This window comes from Maylandia zebra, linkage group LG10 (assembly GCF_041146795.1).
Source record: "Maylandia zebra isolate NMK-2024a linkage group LG10, Mzebra_GT3a, whole genome shotgun sequence".
In the NCBI taxonomy this organism is placed as follows: domain Eukaryota; kingdom Metazoa; phylum Chordata; class Actinopteri; order Cichliformes; family Cichlidae; genus Maylandia; species Maylandia zebra.
In genome coordinates, this window is record NC_135176.1 from 17,765,610 (window position 1) to 17,783,410 (window position 17,801).

A 17,801-nucleotide genomic window follows, 5' to 3' on the forward strand; every position below is an offset into this window, starting at 1 on the left:
ATAAGCTGTCATGTAGATTTAAGGACTTTTTAATCAGGGATATGATGCGGAAGCTTGGTGCCAGTCTGATTCATTAAGAGGTCCATCACTGCAGTAAACCAGAGGCATGAAAGGAAAATTAGCACAGAGAGCAGGGGTGTGCTATTGTCTGTTTCTTATAATGGCAGGATAATTATGTTGCTTAAATCAGGATGCCGTATAACACACACACACACACAGGCTGTTCAGTTTATAACCCCAGGGCTACACTTTATATCACGGCGTGCCACAATAACAAACCTTTGACAAAAACTTTGTTTACTGCTTTTTTCTTCTTTTTTTTTTCCTTTTCATTAATTAAAAAAATGAGAGGAAAACATAAAGGAGGAGAGAGCAGAACAGAAAACAAAGTCAACCACTTGATATTCACAGCAAAGACAAAACATTTCAGTAATCACGCTGAAAGACAAAGTGCCGCGTTTTGTCCTTGTATCCCCAGTACCTTCTGCGGACTGCTCGTACATCAAATGTCTCCCAGTCAGAGCTGTGGGACATATGAATTATGAATGTCTGAGTAAGAGACTAAGGGCTTCTATTTTTTTTTTTTTTTTTTGCAATTTAAGGGCCTCAAATCTTTTGGTGCAGTAAATTATTCATATATTCAAATGAATCTGACTTTGAGGATGTTTTTCTTTCTTCTCCTGTTTCATGAATTTAGAGTGTACCCTGCAGAAGGAGAGCGCCAAAAAATTGCAAAGTGCTATTAATGGTGAAGTTTGGAGTAGGATGGTGCCTCGGTCGGCTGTCGGACTTTTGAGCTTACGCTTGTGCTCTTGTGGTCGAGCTGCCCGCACTGCTAGGGGGTGGTTTGAGACAGCCCCAGTATCACATTGCTATCTCTCATTGTTATTCTGGACAAGTGCTCGCCTATCAGGCTTCTGTCCTCTGTGTGTGTGTGCGTGGACATGTGGGTGTGTCACCGATACGCCTCAGTATGTTCGTTCTGCTCCACGCTCTCAGATCTCTGAAGATCACTCTGATTGGCACGCCACCGCCATGAGACGAAAAGCGGCAGTGTGCTGCATATTTATTGGTTTCAGAATCTTTCAAATGTCACTAATAATTTCGTACATCTTGGAGACAAAGGCACGCTGCCTCCCCGTGATTAAAGACGCAGCAATACTTTCTCCTGCAGTCAGGAGAGGATATGAAGCAGTTTTCCTGTGCTCATCACAGAGGGAAATTTTGTTTTTTATGAGCCTCCCTCTCAGCGGGATGCTCGGCAAATTGGTTCAAATTACCAGAGGGATGTAAATCATATCTTGCGGCACATCTAAAATGTACGCATCTTGGAACATAATCCGTAACTAATATTGTGACACTTTCCTGCCGTTTATCTCAGAGTTCATAGTTGTGTTCACACGGGTTTTAGCAAACAGAGATTTCCTTTGCAGCTGTACCCTGACTGCTGCATGTTTCTTCTCATTAACATGCAGTGCAGAGACTGGTGTCCTTACAAGGGCAGCTCTAGGATGGCATGGACTGAGAACAGGCTGGGAAATCAGGGAATGACATGGAATCGGCAGCTACTTCTTCGCCTTCTGGGATTAGTGACAAAAGCCAGCTGAGGCCGAAGCGCTTATCTCTATCCTTCAGTCCTCTTTCTTGCTCTTACACACACACACACATGAAACAAAAACGCACACAAGAACATTTGAGTTTGCACAGAGTGAGGGTGCATGTACTCCCATTGCCTTAATTAGCTTTGCCTAGCATATTCCCTATTTAGAAAAAAAGTTGTCCGCAGTGATTCCCTTTGATAGGTTTAGAAATAGTCTTCTATGGTGTGAGATCAGGCCAAATAATTATTAGAGTAGTTAAATGAAATGCAAAACCAGCTTCTTATTGGGTTGCCAATCAAAATATAGTCATATATATATTTGTGCAGATCCAATAAATCAAAGCCCTTTTTCTAGCATAGCTGTCAGAGTACGTACACCTGAATACCAGCGGTGATGTTTGCCGATGCTGGATTTGGATGTTAAATAAAGTCATCTCATCTCTGCCCTGCGTTCTTCTTTGCTGCTATTCCTCTCTGGTGCGCATGTCAGCGGGCAGATGGCAGGAGATAGAGGCATCTGTGGAGGAGGAGGTGCCTTTTTCCCTTCACGGAGCAGAGACAGGTGACATCTGCCACACAATTAACACCTCATGAATACCATTAAGGTGCTAACAAGCATAATTTATGCTAAGTCAGATGAGACTGGATTTTATTTGGAGTGCTTTACACCAAAAGAAGACATATCTAGTGCCAAACAAAGCAATTTAAACGTCAGTTCATCCAGATAAAATAAATCATTTTTGAAAAGTCAGGTAAAGTAGGGGGCGGGGCATTTCAAAGTGTGGTAAGAATTTTAAATAATTATAAACACATTAAATAATTATAATTAATGGGTTGAAATCTTTGATAGAGACATGTAAAGAATGAATTCAGTAGCTTTTCCTCTAGAGGCTTTGAGCCTTTCCCTTTTTAGTGAAATATTTCAGTTCCAGCAGCACCTGAGGTTACTGGACCCTTCATTTAATGACACGATCAAGCTCAATTTTAATGAAGTAAATGATCAATAGCATGCTAACATGCTAAACAGGCATGGTGCACACAATAAGAATTTTATCTAGTTAAAATTAACACACTGGCATCATTTTCTTAAAAGGTTTTAGCATGCTGAAATTAGCATATCAATCTAGTCAAATCACAGCTGTGCCTTAGTCTCAAAAACCATGTGCAGCACAGGTTGGAGGCCACAGATGGAGAGCAGGCGATGAAAAACGGCTGAGGCTTCCGGGCAAGCAGATAGGCAGAGGCTACTGTGAGGAACAAGCAGGTTTAAAAAATGACAGGCAGCCAGGCGTAAAAGAAGCTGGTCTGTTGTTAGTAGCAGAAAGATAGTTGGGATGTTGGTAGGTGTGCAGTCGTGTGATCGTGGCTGGCAGGGCAAATCTACAAAGTTCTAATGGAATGCAGGGACCTATTAAGAGAGCGAGAGTGGCCTAGAGCAGGGACAGAGACGGAAATTGTAACAGCCACCAGTCTGCTTTAAATCTCTGCTGTCAAGCTGCAGACACATATTTCAAAGCCTGTCCCAATAAATCCAGAGTGGTTGACACCACTGGCAGAGTGTTTCTCCTGCTTATAAATCGACATAGTTTGTCGAGAATACGATCCTCTCTGTTTCATCACTCGATGAAATACAGCAAGTGATAAGTTATGGGAAGCCTTTTTTAAAAAGGCGCCTCGTTTCATGTGTAATTTGCGGCATGTGTCCATACTCAGTTCACATAAAAAGACTTTTCAACAGAACAGATGCGCTTAGCCGCTGCTAACTGGTTTGAGGAGGTGAAGGAGAAAAAAGAGAGAAGAGAGACGGGAGTGAAAACACGAGATAAGAGCTTTAAGATGAAGGGAGGTGAGAAAGAGATGTTGAATGCTACGACTTTCCACTTGGGCTCCCCCCCCCCACATTTTTTTTTTTTTGTTGTTGTTGTTCATTCATCCACAGGTCTGGGGTCTCATTTAAACAGCTCGGTCTGCCTCTCCACAACAGCAGCCGGTTATTACTCACCACTGGATGCTGTCTACTGACAGTTTAGCTGAGAGCACAGAGCTGGGCCGTGTGTCCCTCACACAAACGGAAGAGCCAAAGCAAAGGCGGCTCAATTGTGTGTTTGAGCACACAATGACAGAAATGTATTAAAATGGCTAAAACTGTCATTTCATTTACTTGCGTGTCTGTCGGACAACTTGTGGTGTGGCGTTAACAGGCTTCGCGAACAGCTTATTAACTGCTCTGTGAATGTGTCTGATCGTTGGTGTGATCGTTATTGAAGCTGATGAGCAAGCAAAGAGAAAAGTGGGAGGGTGGAGACGGAGAAGTGGAAAGGGGAGAGAGGTGAGGATGGAATTAAAATTTCCTCTCTTCTGCCCATCTTTGCTGCTTCTCAAGGAAAGGAAGTGTCAGTACATTTAAGCAGCCACAGTTTTTGTTGTAGGCCTTTTATATGTGTCACTCCATTTCTAGAAGGGACCCATATGTGACTGCTTCGTCTCTGGCTGACGAGCCTGTGCGGCCGTGTTTCACACTGAATGACAGAGAGAGAGAGAGAGAGAGAGAGCAAGAGAGAGAGAGAGAGAGAGCAAGAGAGAGAGAGAGAGAGCAAGAGAGAGAGAGGGAGAGGGGAGGCTCACAGGGAAGCTCTGAGGGGCAACAGATCTGGTTTGCTCGGCTGAAAGACCAAACAAGAGATGGATTTTTGCACAACGTGAGAGAGGAGCAGCTGCTTCACATAAGAAAAATAAAGGTCTGTATCTATTCCTCTTTTTTTCTCAGCAACTGCATGCATGCTGCTGATGCTTCAGGCTACTTTGTTTTATTTTACAACATTTTTCCAAATTATTATAATGAACCAGACAGAGCAGGGAATCTGTTGATGAGATCTATAAGGAAGGATCCTGCTAAACACAGAGAGATTATTCAGCTTGAACTCATCTCTTCATTCACAGACAACTTTATTTATGGTTTATCAACACCCGCAGAGCTGCGGTGAAGCTGCTGTCACCGGCAGCCTGTCTGTCAAAGTCAGAGAGATTTAAAAGGAAAAGTGTGCGAGATGTACGCATGCATGGCGGGAAGAATTCATTTTAGTCACCAACTTGGAAGGTGAGCGGGATTCCGGTGTGACAGTTGGGAAAAGGAGGAAAAGCGTGACAAGCGATGAGTGGGGCAATTGTTCCCCCCCCCCAAGAGGGTGAGGAAAGCGTCCTTTCAGAGCAATCCTGACAAGAGCGGGGTTTGTTTGCATTTGAACTGATGTATGACTCACTCAGCTCATCATAATAATCAGAGAGTAAATGAGCTGCACAGGCAGAGTAACTCAGCATCGGGTTTTATGCCACGGCGCTCAGAAATATCAGGAGTAATTAACAGATATGAGAATGAGGTGTAAAAATACACTTCACCACAGGGATGAACTAACAGACACACACACATACACACAGTGAAACATCAAAGCAAGGAGCTCATTATCCACACTGGCCACTGACCAAAAAAATCGTCCAGTGCTTCCTATTCATGATGATCACTGTTCCTGTCTGCTCGTGGGTTAACTCATGCTACCTTATTGTCAGTTAGATTAAACCCTTCGCAGCACCTTTGAGATCTCACTCCAATTTGGCCTTTTGAAAGCAGCACTTTCATGCCCTGAATATCTGAGAGAATCAGATAGCAGCTTGAACACCGGGGCACGACCCCCAGTAAAGCTTTGAGTGCAGTCAGGTGCGCTTCGAGATTTTGCTATTGAAATGTAAAAAGCTCAGAATAGAAACTGCAGTTTGCTCTTTAGTAGTTTTGCAGTCAGTTCAACTCCTCCTTTTTCTAAATCTGGAGCCTCTTTAGTTATGTTTATATTTGTGCACATTTTTTTAATGCTTTGCTTAAGTGCACAAAAAACTGGAGATGATGTTTGTTGTCATGCTAAACAAGAAGAGCGGAGAAACGGTTTACAGCTTCTGGTGAATATTGTAACATCTGTTTCTTCATACTTTCATCATTCCTGCATATCTCTGACCCTTTGTGCGTTATCTGTGGTATTTGCAACTGCAGAAGCAAATTGGAATTCATGTGGTGAGGCTTAGGTCTGCTTTCAGCTGATCTGGCTTTGAATGTAAGATACGTAGCATGGCTGAAATCCAGGTTACTTTTATCTCCTGGTAATCTGCTATTTGGACTATAGAAGTATACATACGCATGTGCAAGTGTTGCATGCATCCAATACAATGTATATCCCCAGGATTTCTGGTTTTTTTTGGCTCCTCTTGTGTGCTTTTTCGTGCATGAAAAAGTATGTGCGCATCGACACACATGCACACACTTCCACAAAAGAATATGGTCCAAATGCCATGACATTTTGAAACACATGGATGTTGTCCATTATTCATGAAGTGAAGGGCTAGTACCAGAACTAAACAAACACGAGAATCCATCTCAGTGGGAACTTTCAGTTTTAGTAAATATTTGCATAAGCCGCATGCATGGATTGTTAAAATTCCAGCAATGGCCGGGCCTATTTTCTTTCTCGGACACCACAAGGTTTAATAAAAAGTTGCAGAGAGGCTCCAAGGCTGTCTCTGTTTGGCCCTGAATGAGCATGAATGGTGCTGAATGTGAAAAAAAAAAAGACTTGCGTAAAGACTGAACATTTATTAATCAAGTAATTAATATTAGACTCATACAAGGCTTACAAGAAAGCACAGTAAGATTTGCTTTGTTCTATGATTTTATCGACACATCGGGTATAAAACTGCAAAGACGTGCACTGTCCAGCAATATCAACAAGCATAGAAGAAAAAAAAAGACGATACGCACTAAGAAATGAAAACATGCAAAATAGGACAAGAGGGCTGATGGGGACGAATGGGCAGAGGCATAAGCTGAATGGTGACCGTGAAGAAGATTACACAGAGATGATGAGAAAATTAGGAGGGTGTTGGGTGAAGAACAGATTGAGAAAGTGGAGCACGGGAAGCTACGCGGCACCGTGTCTCAGAAGGAGTTTGGCTGAACATACTCCAGTAGCAGAGGATGAGGTTGTTTGAGGAGAGACCTCGAGAAATTGTGCAGATCAAAGAGAAGGAGTTTGATCAGGAAAAAGAGAGAGCCTTGGGAATCGAGGCTCACTGTCTATAGAGATAGACCAGTGGCAAAAATATAAAGTCTAAGAAAGCAACAGTGAAGATACGCAGAGAAATTTGCTGAAGTGTGCAGCAGACAGCCGTGTCTATACAGAACATATTTCAAGTTCATGACAAAGCCCAGAAACCAATGCTGCTATAGGAATAAAAAGCTGAAATACTTAATCAGACACAAGTCATATCAGAGAGCAAAAAAAAGAGAGCACTTCAGCAAGAACCCACTGATGAGCTCCAGGCTGCTAGACTCAAGAGGAAACATGAGAATAAGAGGACTAAAAGGCAGAACAGTCTCACAGTGCTGAACTCTGTGCAACCCTGTGCAACCCTGACTGGGAATAAAACTGGGAGAAAAGTATTAAAGGACAGAGATGTAAGTCATGTCAAGTAAAGTTTGCTGATGTCCAGCCTCAAGGTACGGCCCTCACTCATCCTATTTCCTCTCAGAGGAGCAGCTACCAGCAGTGGTGTTCATTCTCTGTTGGAGAGGCTGTCCAACAGAGGGGCCATTCTGGCTTTAAAAAAGCAGCTTCTGCTCAGAGGGAGGTGTGAGAGCAGTCCAGATCACACTTCAGTGAATCTGAGATGTGGCAAGAATAGGAAGACATTGACAGCATGGATAGAAAAAAATGTTATATTGTGTCTATTAAAAAAAGTGTCTCTCTGAGCAACAATTTAAGATCACAAAGCTTTTAATTATGTTGCTGACCTTACACCTAGAAAATAAATCCTGTTTATTTGTAATGATGTAAGGATTTTCATGAGGTATTAAGCATGCCTCTTGCCCCCAAAATGGGCTTGAATATCTGATATCCATGTTTATGAGCAATCTTAATAAAAATCATGAATTACTGAGCAGATACATCATTTTTTGAGACGACAACTCTGTGGGAGACACATAAAAAGATGGGAATAAAGCGCACACATTAAAACAGGCAAAAGAAATTAAGTCCATCTTCAGCAGCCAGCGTTTTATCTTTAACCCTCTGTCAGAGAAAGGAGGTGTAGGCTCAAGGGCAAATAACCAACGATCTGTCCAAAGTCAGCAGAATGAATAGTGAGCAAGGCCTGATTGCAGCAAAACATTATACATTATACAAAACCCAGATCCAGCACAACCAGAGAAAAACAAGAGATAAGACGAAGGCCACTTAAAATTTTAACTTAACACAGTGTAAATATTTTTGCTGACAGCCTTCTGGGATCTCGTACACTTGTGCACTACATCACTCTGGATGCAGTTAAGGATCAACAAAGAAAACTTTTGCAACAGACTTGATACATAAAGTCAATGACTTGGGTTTCTACCTGACACTAAAATGTGAATTTAGTGTAACCTTCAGAAGGAAGAAAAACCATAAATTTGTTAACAGAAGCATGTGATGTGAGATTGCTGACTCACTGGAGGCAGGAATAAACAACTCATGTTCCAACACGTGAAAGCCAAGCCACTTTTAAAATTCATATAATTTTCCTGTATAAAGATAGCTCATTTTCCCAATTAGTCCTCTGTGTTCTCTGTACTACATTTGCAGCAATTCCTAAGGAAAATAGCTACTGGTATTTATTATATGTAGGCGGGTGTGTGCATGTGTGTGTGTGTGCATGTGTATGGCTCACCTCTCCAGAGTCAGAAGGACTGCATGGCCTGCCCTCTTAAAGTAGATTAGCTTGAAAAAAAGAACTGAGCGTGCATCGTTGCCTGGATACAAAAAGCATCATTAAGCACAATTATCAGCCACTTCAGCTCACAATGAACAAGCTTCAGTGCAAATTTCAAAACAACATATCATTAAAATCAACAACCTATACAGAGGAGGAAAGAGTGGTATGGAAAGATGAGGCCAACAGGTAAGATGAGGAAATGTGGCTGAGAAGAAGGAGAAGAAGAGAGATTTGAAGATAGATAAGTAGGCAGGAGTTCACTGGCAAGTTTTTGGGGATGTTTCAGATGTATACACAACTAATTACTGACATTTTTTTTACCTCAATATATTGGAAATCTAATGTGACCAAAACATTTTATGCACTAAATGAAAGATGTCAGGTTGGGAGAGAAAACAGTACAGAGAACGATGCATTGCAAAAAGACAGCAGAAGCAATGAAAGGCAATGTGAGCAGCGTGTGCAGGGAATATCAATACAAGTTTCCAAAAGAGTCTGGGGGAAAAAGAGAGGCACTATAAGCTAACAAAAGCGGCAAGACCGTTTTTCACTGGGCCAGGACAACCATTGGGAGCGTTTGATAAAGAATACAGAGTTAGGGCAAGAGAGCACGCAATCACAGAAAGGCTGCAGCCCAACTCATTCCTCCTCATTATGCTGTGCATCTCCCTGAAGGTAGTTTGGGCTTTAAATTAAAGAGAGCTAGAGTTATTGCCAAATGTACCATCCAGAGAGAGACAGTAAGAGAATAAAATGGAGTGAATACGTAGGGAAGAAAAGATTCTGGGAATGGAGTGCCAAATTGCCAAACTTCATAAGCAAAAATCATCACAGAAAGTTTTGTACCAAATGAAATTATCTGAAACTTTGTGCAACAAAACAGATTGTATATAAAAGATGGATATAGCCACTGTTTGTCACCCACTGGTTTGCACATTCAGTTCAGTTTTGTTTATACAGAGCAATCTCAGATTAACAACTGCCTGAAAGCGCTTTACATTGTAAGGTACATAACTCAGATATTAGACAGAAAACCCAAACAATCCGATGATCCCATATTAATAAGCACTTGGTGACAGTGGGGAGGAAGAACTCCTTTTTAACAAAAAGAAACCTCTAGTAGAACCAGCCTCAAGGCCACGACAGGAGAGCATAGTGGAGGACAAGGACAAAACATAAACTATTCAGCAATATGTAGAATATAGTCAAGTAAAGAAGAAAGTAGAAAAGTGAGTTTCCAGAAGTGAAAATCCCCCTCATTTTCCCCACTGGGATTTTGATTTGGAGTCACTATATTGTAACCATTCAGCTATCCACTGTTACTAAGTGGAACATTGTGGCATGGTGCTATGTGTTGCTGTGGAAACCTATCAACTTTGTGTTATTAATAAAAAAGTGTTTAATTTGCAGTGCTGTGGAAAAGAACTCTACCCACAATCCTCAGCTGAAACAGAGATCTCTTTGATTGGTGGAGGTTACTGTTATCATGGAAATGTTTAAACTTCAGAGAGCGCAAAATCTTAGAAAGTGAGAGCGGTGGATGCAGTTAGGAGCACCATATCAATATTTAACTACACACACAACACACACACACACACACATATATATATACACACACAAAACTATTATTATTATTAGACGTAGTAGTAGTATACAATATTTTAGATGAAAACAACTCCATTCGTTGAAGTTAGTCCCTTTGGAAGCTGGTATTTGGTGTGCATTTTGGCATGATTAGTTCATTCACTGCCAAATGTATTTAAGTTGCACAGTCTTTTCACTTTCTTTTATTTATTTATTATCCAAATCAAATCTTTTAATGGTCATAGGCTGGGATAGGCTCCAGCGCCCCCCCGCGAAGCGGATGGATGAAAGAAAGCATGGAGTGCTAAGCTAATAAGCATCAGTTGTTAGCTAATGTTTTAGCAAACTTCGTTTGCTAAGACTATCCACAAATGGCTAATTAGATGTAAGCAACTTGCTAATAAGATTTGAACTTTCGGTTTACTGTGTGCTACTTAATCAACTGCATGACAGGGAATTATTTGTTAGATAACAAACAGGATCGAACAGAAGTAGAAATTTCTCAATATTTCAAGTTTTCACTGAGTAGCTTGCAGTTTGTAGTCACTTCTGGGTAAATCCAAATTTAGAGATGACTTATTTAAAATTTAGTGTGAATGTCTTGAGATACTAACCAAAACTTTTGGCCTACTGATGAAAAATGCAATTAATTAATCAAAATAGTGTCAAAAAGAAGCTTCCATAAGGTTAGCATGGACTTCAGTTGCTCAAATGTCCATTTGAAGAATTTCAGTTTTGTACGTCTGTATTATCATTTTTCAGACCCAGGGGTTTGCTGCTTGGGATTCATCAGTGTATAATAATATATAAAAAATACTAATGACTGTAACAATGTAGCATTATGAGCGTTTAATAGATTGAAAATGCTTATAACTTGCATTCACTAGCTATTCAACTTGCATCATTTAATCTCTGCCAATTCAGAATAACAAGCAGCTAGTTCAAGCTTAGTTAACTAATTAGCTTATAAAGGTTAAATCTACTAGCTAACTGTCCCTTTGTAGTATTATTAAATTTAAAACACAGTGTTCATTGGTCAGGTTAAATAAATGATTATTAGTCCACATCAAACTGATTTGGTGTCTGAGCAGCAAACTACAAAATTGAGAGAACACTTTGTGACACTGAGACAAGTTTATAATGTTTTTATTAATATTGTCAGAGCAACATTCCCAATTTCCGGAATGAAACATCATAATGAAATGAAATGGCAAAGCATTTAAAGTGAAACCTTCCAGTTTCTAACATGTTTTTACATTGTAGCTACTTCCGCAGTTTTCAGCAGCACTGATCTGATTAACAGAGGTTATTACTGCAGATCAAAAGGCAGGAGTATAATTTTCTCCAGCCTTAATATCGCACGAGTGGCCGGGCTCACATATGGGGCATGCTGAAATGTAGGCTATAAAAAATGGGGAGAAAAGGAGGCCAGGAACAGAAGATAAGAAAGAAGTTGAGCTCATATCACTGGGAGATGAAAAGTGTGCTGCTGACCTCTAGCTTTCATACCGGTCATGGTCATTTATTCCTCGCTTTGAAGTGTCTTTCCTCTGCTGTCATAGATCAAGTCAAGACACAAGGCTGGTCTAACCCAAATTCAGCACAGCCCCCTTCCCCTCTGTGTCTCACCAGCACAAAGACTCTGACTGCTCCTCCAGCGGTCGCTCGCATTTCCTCGCCAGTTTCGTGCCATGCAGTAATTTGTGATGGAATATTATTAACAATATTAATATACAGTGGAGGAGGATTGGTTTTCATCTGTCTTTGTGAAAGCTGATTATAAGGGGTTTAATTTCATCAGATAAGGATGGCTTCATTTATGAGCACGCACAGCTTTGGGCACCGAGCCTGACAGGCATTCAATAAGACAAGCACTCCCCCTGCTGTTCATGGCAGTGTCATCGGCATAAATAAAGTAAAACAAAAAGCTTCCTGACTTTTAATCTGAACAAAAATCCTTTTTTTAATTGATCATTTCCAACCAAGGCTGTTTGGGATTATGTGAGGGTGTGGGCATCAGGAAGCATCTCCCATTCTTCAGCAGACAAAGAGAAATCACTTTTTAAAGGCTTTTTGTAAATACTGGATTTTTAAACTAAACGTCTTTTTGCTCCTCAATAAATTTCCCTCCTCTTCCTTTTGTCTCTCTTGTTATTCCATGACAAAACAACAGTCAGGATGTCTGGGATTGACGTTCCGTTGATGGACCAAAATGAGACCGGAATCTCGTCAGTAGACAATGGGACTTTCCTCCGTTTCTCCCCGACCTCTGCCTCCACATCTGCGGCCGCCTCATCTCCGGGGCGTCCAGGGAATGTTTATGTTTATGTATGGCTCTTTCTCGGCCTGCTGGTGTTCCTTCTGACGCTGCTCGTCATTTCCCTACACAGGCTCAAGAACATCATCTCCTCTTCTTCCTCTGTCCCCGACTGCAGCAGCGAGGGAGGAAGCTCCTTCACCAACATGGAGATATGTAGCATCTCATCTCAGAGGTCCACCATCTCTGCACTCTCCACCTGAGGGATGTGGGAGGGAGCACATACAGTACAGACATATGCACATGTGCTCTCATTGGTGCATGCCCATGCAAACAAAGGCAAGCATGCGCACACATATAAAGCACACAGAGGTCCAGCACCTCCTCACTGTGACATACAAACACAAAAACCTTTTGTCAGCCCCAAAGAAGCTGACATAATGGCATTACAGTCCGTGCATGCATATTCTAATTCTGGTGGGGCCATGCAATCTGCATAGGCACAGGGGAAATATCTGCTCATAATGTGATGAAGAGGTCTTGAAGGGTGAGTGTGAATGCACCCTTCTGAGTCTTACTTTCACAATTAAGACAAATGAATCTGAGATTCTGCTTTCCCTTTGCGGGGAACAGCATAATGAGGGACTCATTATCTTTTCTCCTCTTTTTTCTTTTTGTCATTTCTCGTATTGCACTCGTGTTCAACTTAGAAGAAATACTATTGTTTGAAGTGAAGCTTTGTACAGCATGCTTCATAATGTCTGTAGACTACATTGCAAACTCGGTATAAAAATCCTATTAAAGCTCTTTAACTTTGTACATGAAGTACATAGATGTGTCTCAGCTGTTCAGTAAGGTTTTGGAAATGAAAAGGCAAGATACATCCAAACTGTGATCACGTCAGGCTTGTAATCATTCAAAGTATGAAGAAAGGAGGTTGCACAAGAAGAGGACCGATAACGGTGATGTGGATGTGAAGGTAAGAAAGAAATGACGCTTGGAGACTTGACAGACAGGCACCCACGGACTCCAGCTCCAGACAGGCCAGGTCAAAAGTGCCATCAACTACAAGAGGAAATTCCGAGCCTGAAAGACAGGTCTACCAGCGCGACAGATTACCACTCTTGCCTGTCAATTTATAAGGCGTCCGATCCCGGTCTCCATAGAGACTACAGCAGCTCTGTGCTCCCATCAGCTTTTATTCCAGGCTTCGGTTAGAGAAATGGTTGTTTACTCTGAAAATACATCATTTACTTGTTTGTTATTTTTTTAATATTGTGAGTTGAAGTCTTTTTGACACTGTGACAAAAATGTATGGCACGTACAGAGAGAATTATTTGAAAACGGTTCATTCATCTTTGCCACACTTTGTCAGAAAAGTCAATAAACTGTAAAGACCACAAAGGCTCACAGATGACAGCCGCAAGCAATAAAAACAGCCAGAGCTGTCAGACTCCTTGACAAATCCTCACTGTTCTCCAATTAATCTGTGTATTTCAAGTGGTACGGTCTGACAGACTCAGCACTCCCCCATGTATAAACTTTAATCACAAAATCCCTTTAACTTCTATACATGCTGAAACATCACACTAATTAAAAAAGAGATTAGTGGCAATGCTTTCGTTTATCATTCCAGTTATAATTGAGGTGTTAATGGATTTGTTTGTCTTGCAAAATTAGGAAAATGGCTGTAGTACTAAGCATAAGATAAAGCATCAAATATACTGTAAACAAATTGGATGTAATTATTAGCTTTGCTGTAGTTTCACTTCAGCTCATTCTTCCCAATCCACGAATCCCTGGATTTTAATTTTTTTTTAAATGATTGAAAAAAATGCCACATACAACCCAAAAATATATACAAAAATATGTATCCATTCATCTTTTATTATTAATATTTGGCCAATTCTGGTAATATCTTTATAAAAACTGTGCTAGACACATCAATAAGATGCCATAATTAGGTATACAAGACCTTAATAATTGAATTTTCGGTGGCTATACAGCTCAGTGGAAACAAAAGTGGGTACACAATATAGTAATAAAGCAATAATAACCATAAATAGAGTGCGGTATTGAACGTAGTTTTTAGGTGAGCAATGGTAGATGTAGTATAGTATAAAGTATAAATAAAGAGATTAATAACTAGGGCTGATAATGTGCAAATAAAAGTAAGTGTAGTTTGTAATTGTACAGTTAATGTTTTACAATGTGATAATATGTAAACATATTGGCCTGATTTAAGGTTATTACAAAGTAATAACTACCGCAAATATTTCCAGGTAACATTGATAGCATTAAATAGCACATTCAAATACAGATTCTTTTAAAACATGAGGTGGTATTAATTTTAATATTAAAATAGTGACCATAGCCTTGTTATTTTACTATATTTCTTATTGTAATCGGATTAATAAACACCCAGGTCAGTCAGTCAATCAGATTGTAAAGTTCTGGTCATTTTAAAGTAATTAGTTTTAAATCTAATAAAAAAAAAAAAATAGAAATCAAAATGTTTCAGTATAAAATTAAGTCATATCATTTTAATATTTCATTTATAATTTTAGACTATAAAATTCACTTTTAGTGGCATAAATTGATACTTAAACTAGTGTTATTTTCTACTGCCTGGTCATTTTAACTGTTTGGCATGTAAATTTTATCAAAACCAATGTTTCTCTTATTTAGAAGCACTTAAAACATAAAGAGATATATATTCTATATATTTATGAACAAAGAGCTGAGGCATGTTTAAAATCTGCAGACCTAGTATCACAGAGTAAGTGGCTTATGTAAGTAAGTGGCTTACTGAAGTGTCCATGGGCAAGACATTGAACCCCCAAGTTACTCCCAATGGCCGGTCAGTGACTTACATTTGATGCACTGGGTGAATATGAAAGGCGCGTTTTAGAAACTTTATTAGAAAACAAACAATTTCTTTTTTCCTGTTAAAAGGGCGTTTTTCCTTCCCACTGCTGCCATGTGCTTGCTCCCAGGGGGTCATCTGATTGTTGGGGTTTTCTCTTTATTATTGTAGTCTTTACATTATAAAGCGCTTTGAGGCAAGTTGTGTTTTGGCACTATGTAAATAAAATGGAATTTAATTGAAACTGAAGCTACAGTTGGTAAGGGCTCACAACAGAAGATTGGAAAAACGATGCATGGATCCATCCTGCCTTGTATTAACAGTTCAGGCTGCTTAATGAATAAATAAAACTGAATTGAATCAAATTATTAAATGATGTTTGATGAGAGCAATGTGTGGCCATTTTTTATAAGCAGCCAAGCAAGCAAGATTGTGTTTTTTAAGAGTTGCAGCAAAGCAGTAAAATAATAATCTGTTTATAGTTTCACAGCGAAAGTTCACAAATTCAACAACTAGTGTATAATTTTAGCTTTTAGTTTAATTTTGCACATAAAGATGTTCAGCTATGAGAACAAATGACTATTTTAAACTGGTGAAATAAAAGAAAATAGATAAAACTGAACCTCTAATGTCGTCTGTGAAATTTCAGGTTGTATAATCACTGTGACAACTTTCAGTGAGGACGGCTGTTCTGTTCCTGTGTTATTTGAAGAAGCTCCACAGGAGTAGGTTTAAATGGGTTCTTTAGAAAAGAACAATGCAGGAAATGCTGAAAACTGAAAGTGGTAATTTTGTACTACTAACAGGGTATTGATGTCTGTGATGCAGGATGTTGCTATTTTCACAAACAGGAAAGAAAAAAAAACAGCAGGTAGTTCAACGAATGACAAGTGTGTGCAAAATGCAGCGTTTTAACTAGAAATCGCATTTATGGAAGTAAGATTTCACTCAAAATGGCAATAAATGTACGCGTGATACACGGTTGTGATCAATGAAAAGCCAAGTCATCAAATTCTTTGCATATTTTATTTTCTTATCATGATTTTTTTTCCAACTCACACGTCATATTTTACATCTTTGCAATAAAACATGAATACAATAGTTTTTTTTTAGGGTTTCATAGATCCAAAAATATTTAACCTTTTTTTGGATACGTAAGTTGAACCTGTCGATAGAGTATGTGCATGTGCGCATTTGATCAAGATGGCTTCACACATACGGTACATCTCACATTTCATCCTCTCTCTCCGCCCTCCGCCCCGCCTCTATCAGCTACAGAATCATGATATTGCTTACAACTGTGAGGTTGTAAAACTTATAATCACACATGAGCTCAACGTTTTAAATACAAACATCAATGCACAAATTATCCCGTAGGAAAATGGACCTAAACGAAATGGCAGCCGACCAGAAAGAACCAAGCTAATAAATAATGATATGTGATTGGTGCAAAGTGCAAATACAAAACAAAACTTTTACATTGATTTGATTCTCTCTCTTTTTTCTTTTCTTTTTTTAAATAATCAACAAATGTGGGTAAGTGAAAGTTTGCGCTTCCAGTCTTATTCAGCTGATCAAGTCTCCCGCCAAGCCTGAACCGAGACTATATGTACATATTTGACAGAACGATCACCAAATATACAAAGGAAATCATGTCAGTCTTGTGTTCGTCATCCTTGGTGGCACTGGTAAGACCTCTTTATCATTACCTTCCCTGGCAAAACATTTACCACCGTTATTACCATCAGCCTTGTCAACATTATAATAATTATTACACAGTATTTTACATACAGCAAGTCATTAATAAATTAAAGGTGATAAGCGCAGTTCGTGTAGTGAAAGTAGAAGTGTAGACTCTGAAGGAAGCAGAGCCTTATTTACATAAAAATCTGATTTAAGCCTGCTGAGGGTAAAGAACAAAAAAAACCTAAATGAATATTCAAAAAAAGAAAAGAAAAGAATAAAACAGGTGAAATTAAACAAGATTAAACAATTTTAAAAAATTAGACCTTCCAGCAATTTTTCAAGGGTGAATTTAAGATCAAGCCAATAGCACCTGTTTTTGAACAATGGGTAGAGCTAGTTCATTTCTGACCATTTCTTATCAGTTTAGATACATATTTCATTAATTATCCACCCAATAAGCGATGTGCTGGCATCTCCTCAAATGAAAAGTAAAGAACAAAATGTTAAACATAGCCAAAAGAAAAGAAAAGAAAACCTAGGATTTCTTTGAGGAACAGCAAATGTACCAGTCCTGTGAGTGGTACAGGTATGAAAGACCTCTACAATATCTGCTCACCTTGCCTCCCCCTCCCCACTCTGCAGTCTTCTTATTCTATTAGCAGGTTTTGGTGTGTATCTTCTGGGTATTAAGTGTCTGTGGTTACACACGTGTGTGTGCGCGTACATACACGTATGCACAGAGGAAGCAGTTTCCACCAGCGCCGTCGCATCCTAAAATCAAGTGAACTTCACAAGGGAATACAGCCTAAGGTCCGGTACTTGTTTTTCCATCGTCTCTGAACCTGTAGTTTCCCCTGTGCTGCAGATACACAGCAGAATGCATCACCTCCTCGCCTCCCTCCATCGTCCTCTTCCTCGCACTGTCCTCAGTACCTGTTCTGGTGTTCGTAGTGCCAGCGGTTGAAGTCTATGTTGAATGCCACAATGCTGCCAGACGCCATGCCAGTGATCAAAGTCCT

General features: G+C 39.8%; 2 protein-coding genes across 21 annotated transcripts in view; one reads left to right on the plus strand and one right to left on the minus strand.

Moving 5' to 3' along the window:
* The first annotated feature begins 4,162 nt into the window (after nt 1-4,162).
* On the plus strand, nt 4,163-15,484 carry sertm1 (serine rich and transmembrane domain containing 1). Of its 2 annotated transcripts, none has more exons than XM_004550123.6 (2): nt 4,163-4,338; nt 12,147-15,484. In XM_004550123.6, the coding sequence occupies exon 2, from the start codon at nt 12,152-12,154 to the stop codon at nt 12,491-12,493; it is 342 nt and encodes a 113-aa protein (XP_004550180.1). In that variant the 5' UTR covers nt 4,163-4,338; nt 12,147-12,151; the 3' UTR covers nt 12,494-15,484. The 2 variants fall into 2 exon arrangements, with proteins under 2 accessions (XP_004550180.1, XP_076745344.1); XM_076889229.1 differs by lacking the exon at nt 4,163-4,338 and adding an exon at nt 10,247-10,358.
* Nucleotides 15,485-16,108: 624 nt separating this feature from the next.
* Nucleotides 16,109-17,801, minus strand: part of nbeaa (neurobeachin a) — a 106,474-nt gene continuing 104,781 nt past the window's right edge. For all 19 annotated transcript variants that reach the window (XM_076889232.1, XM_012918890.3, XM_012918886.3 and 16 more), the window contains one exon: nt 16,109-17,799. In XM_076889232.1, coding sequence (XP_076745347.1) covers nt 17,709-17,799 — 91 coding nt within the window. In that variant the 3' untranslated portion in view covers nt 16,109-17,708. The remainder of the gene's footprint in view (nt 17,800-17,801) is intronic.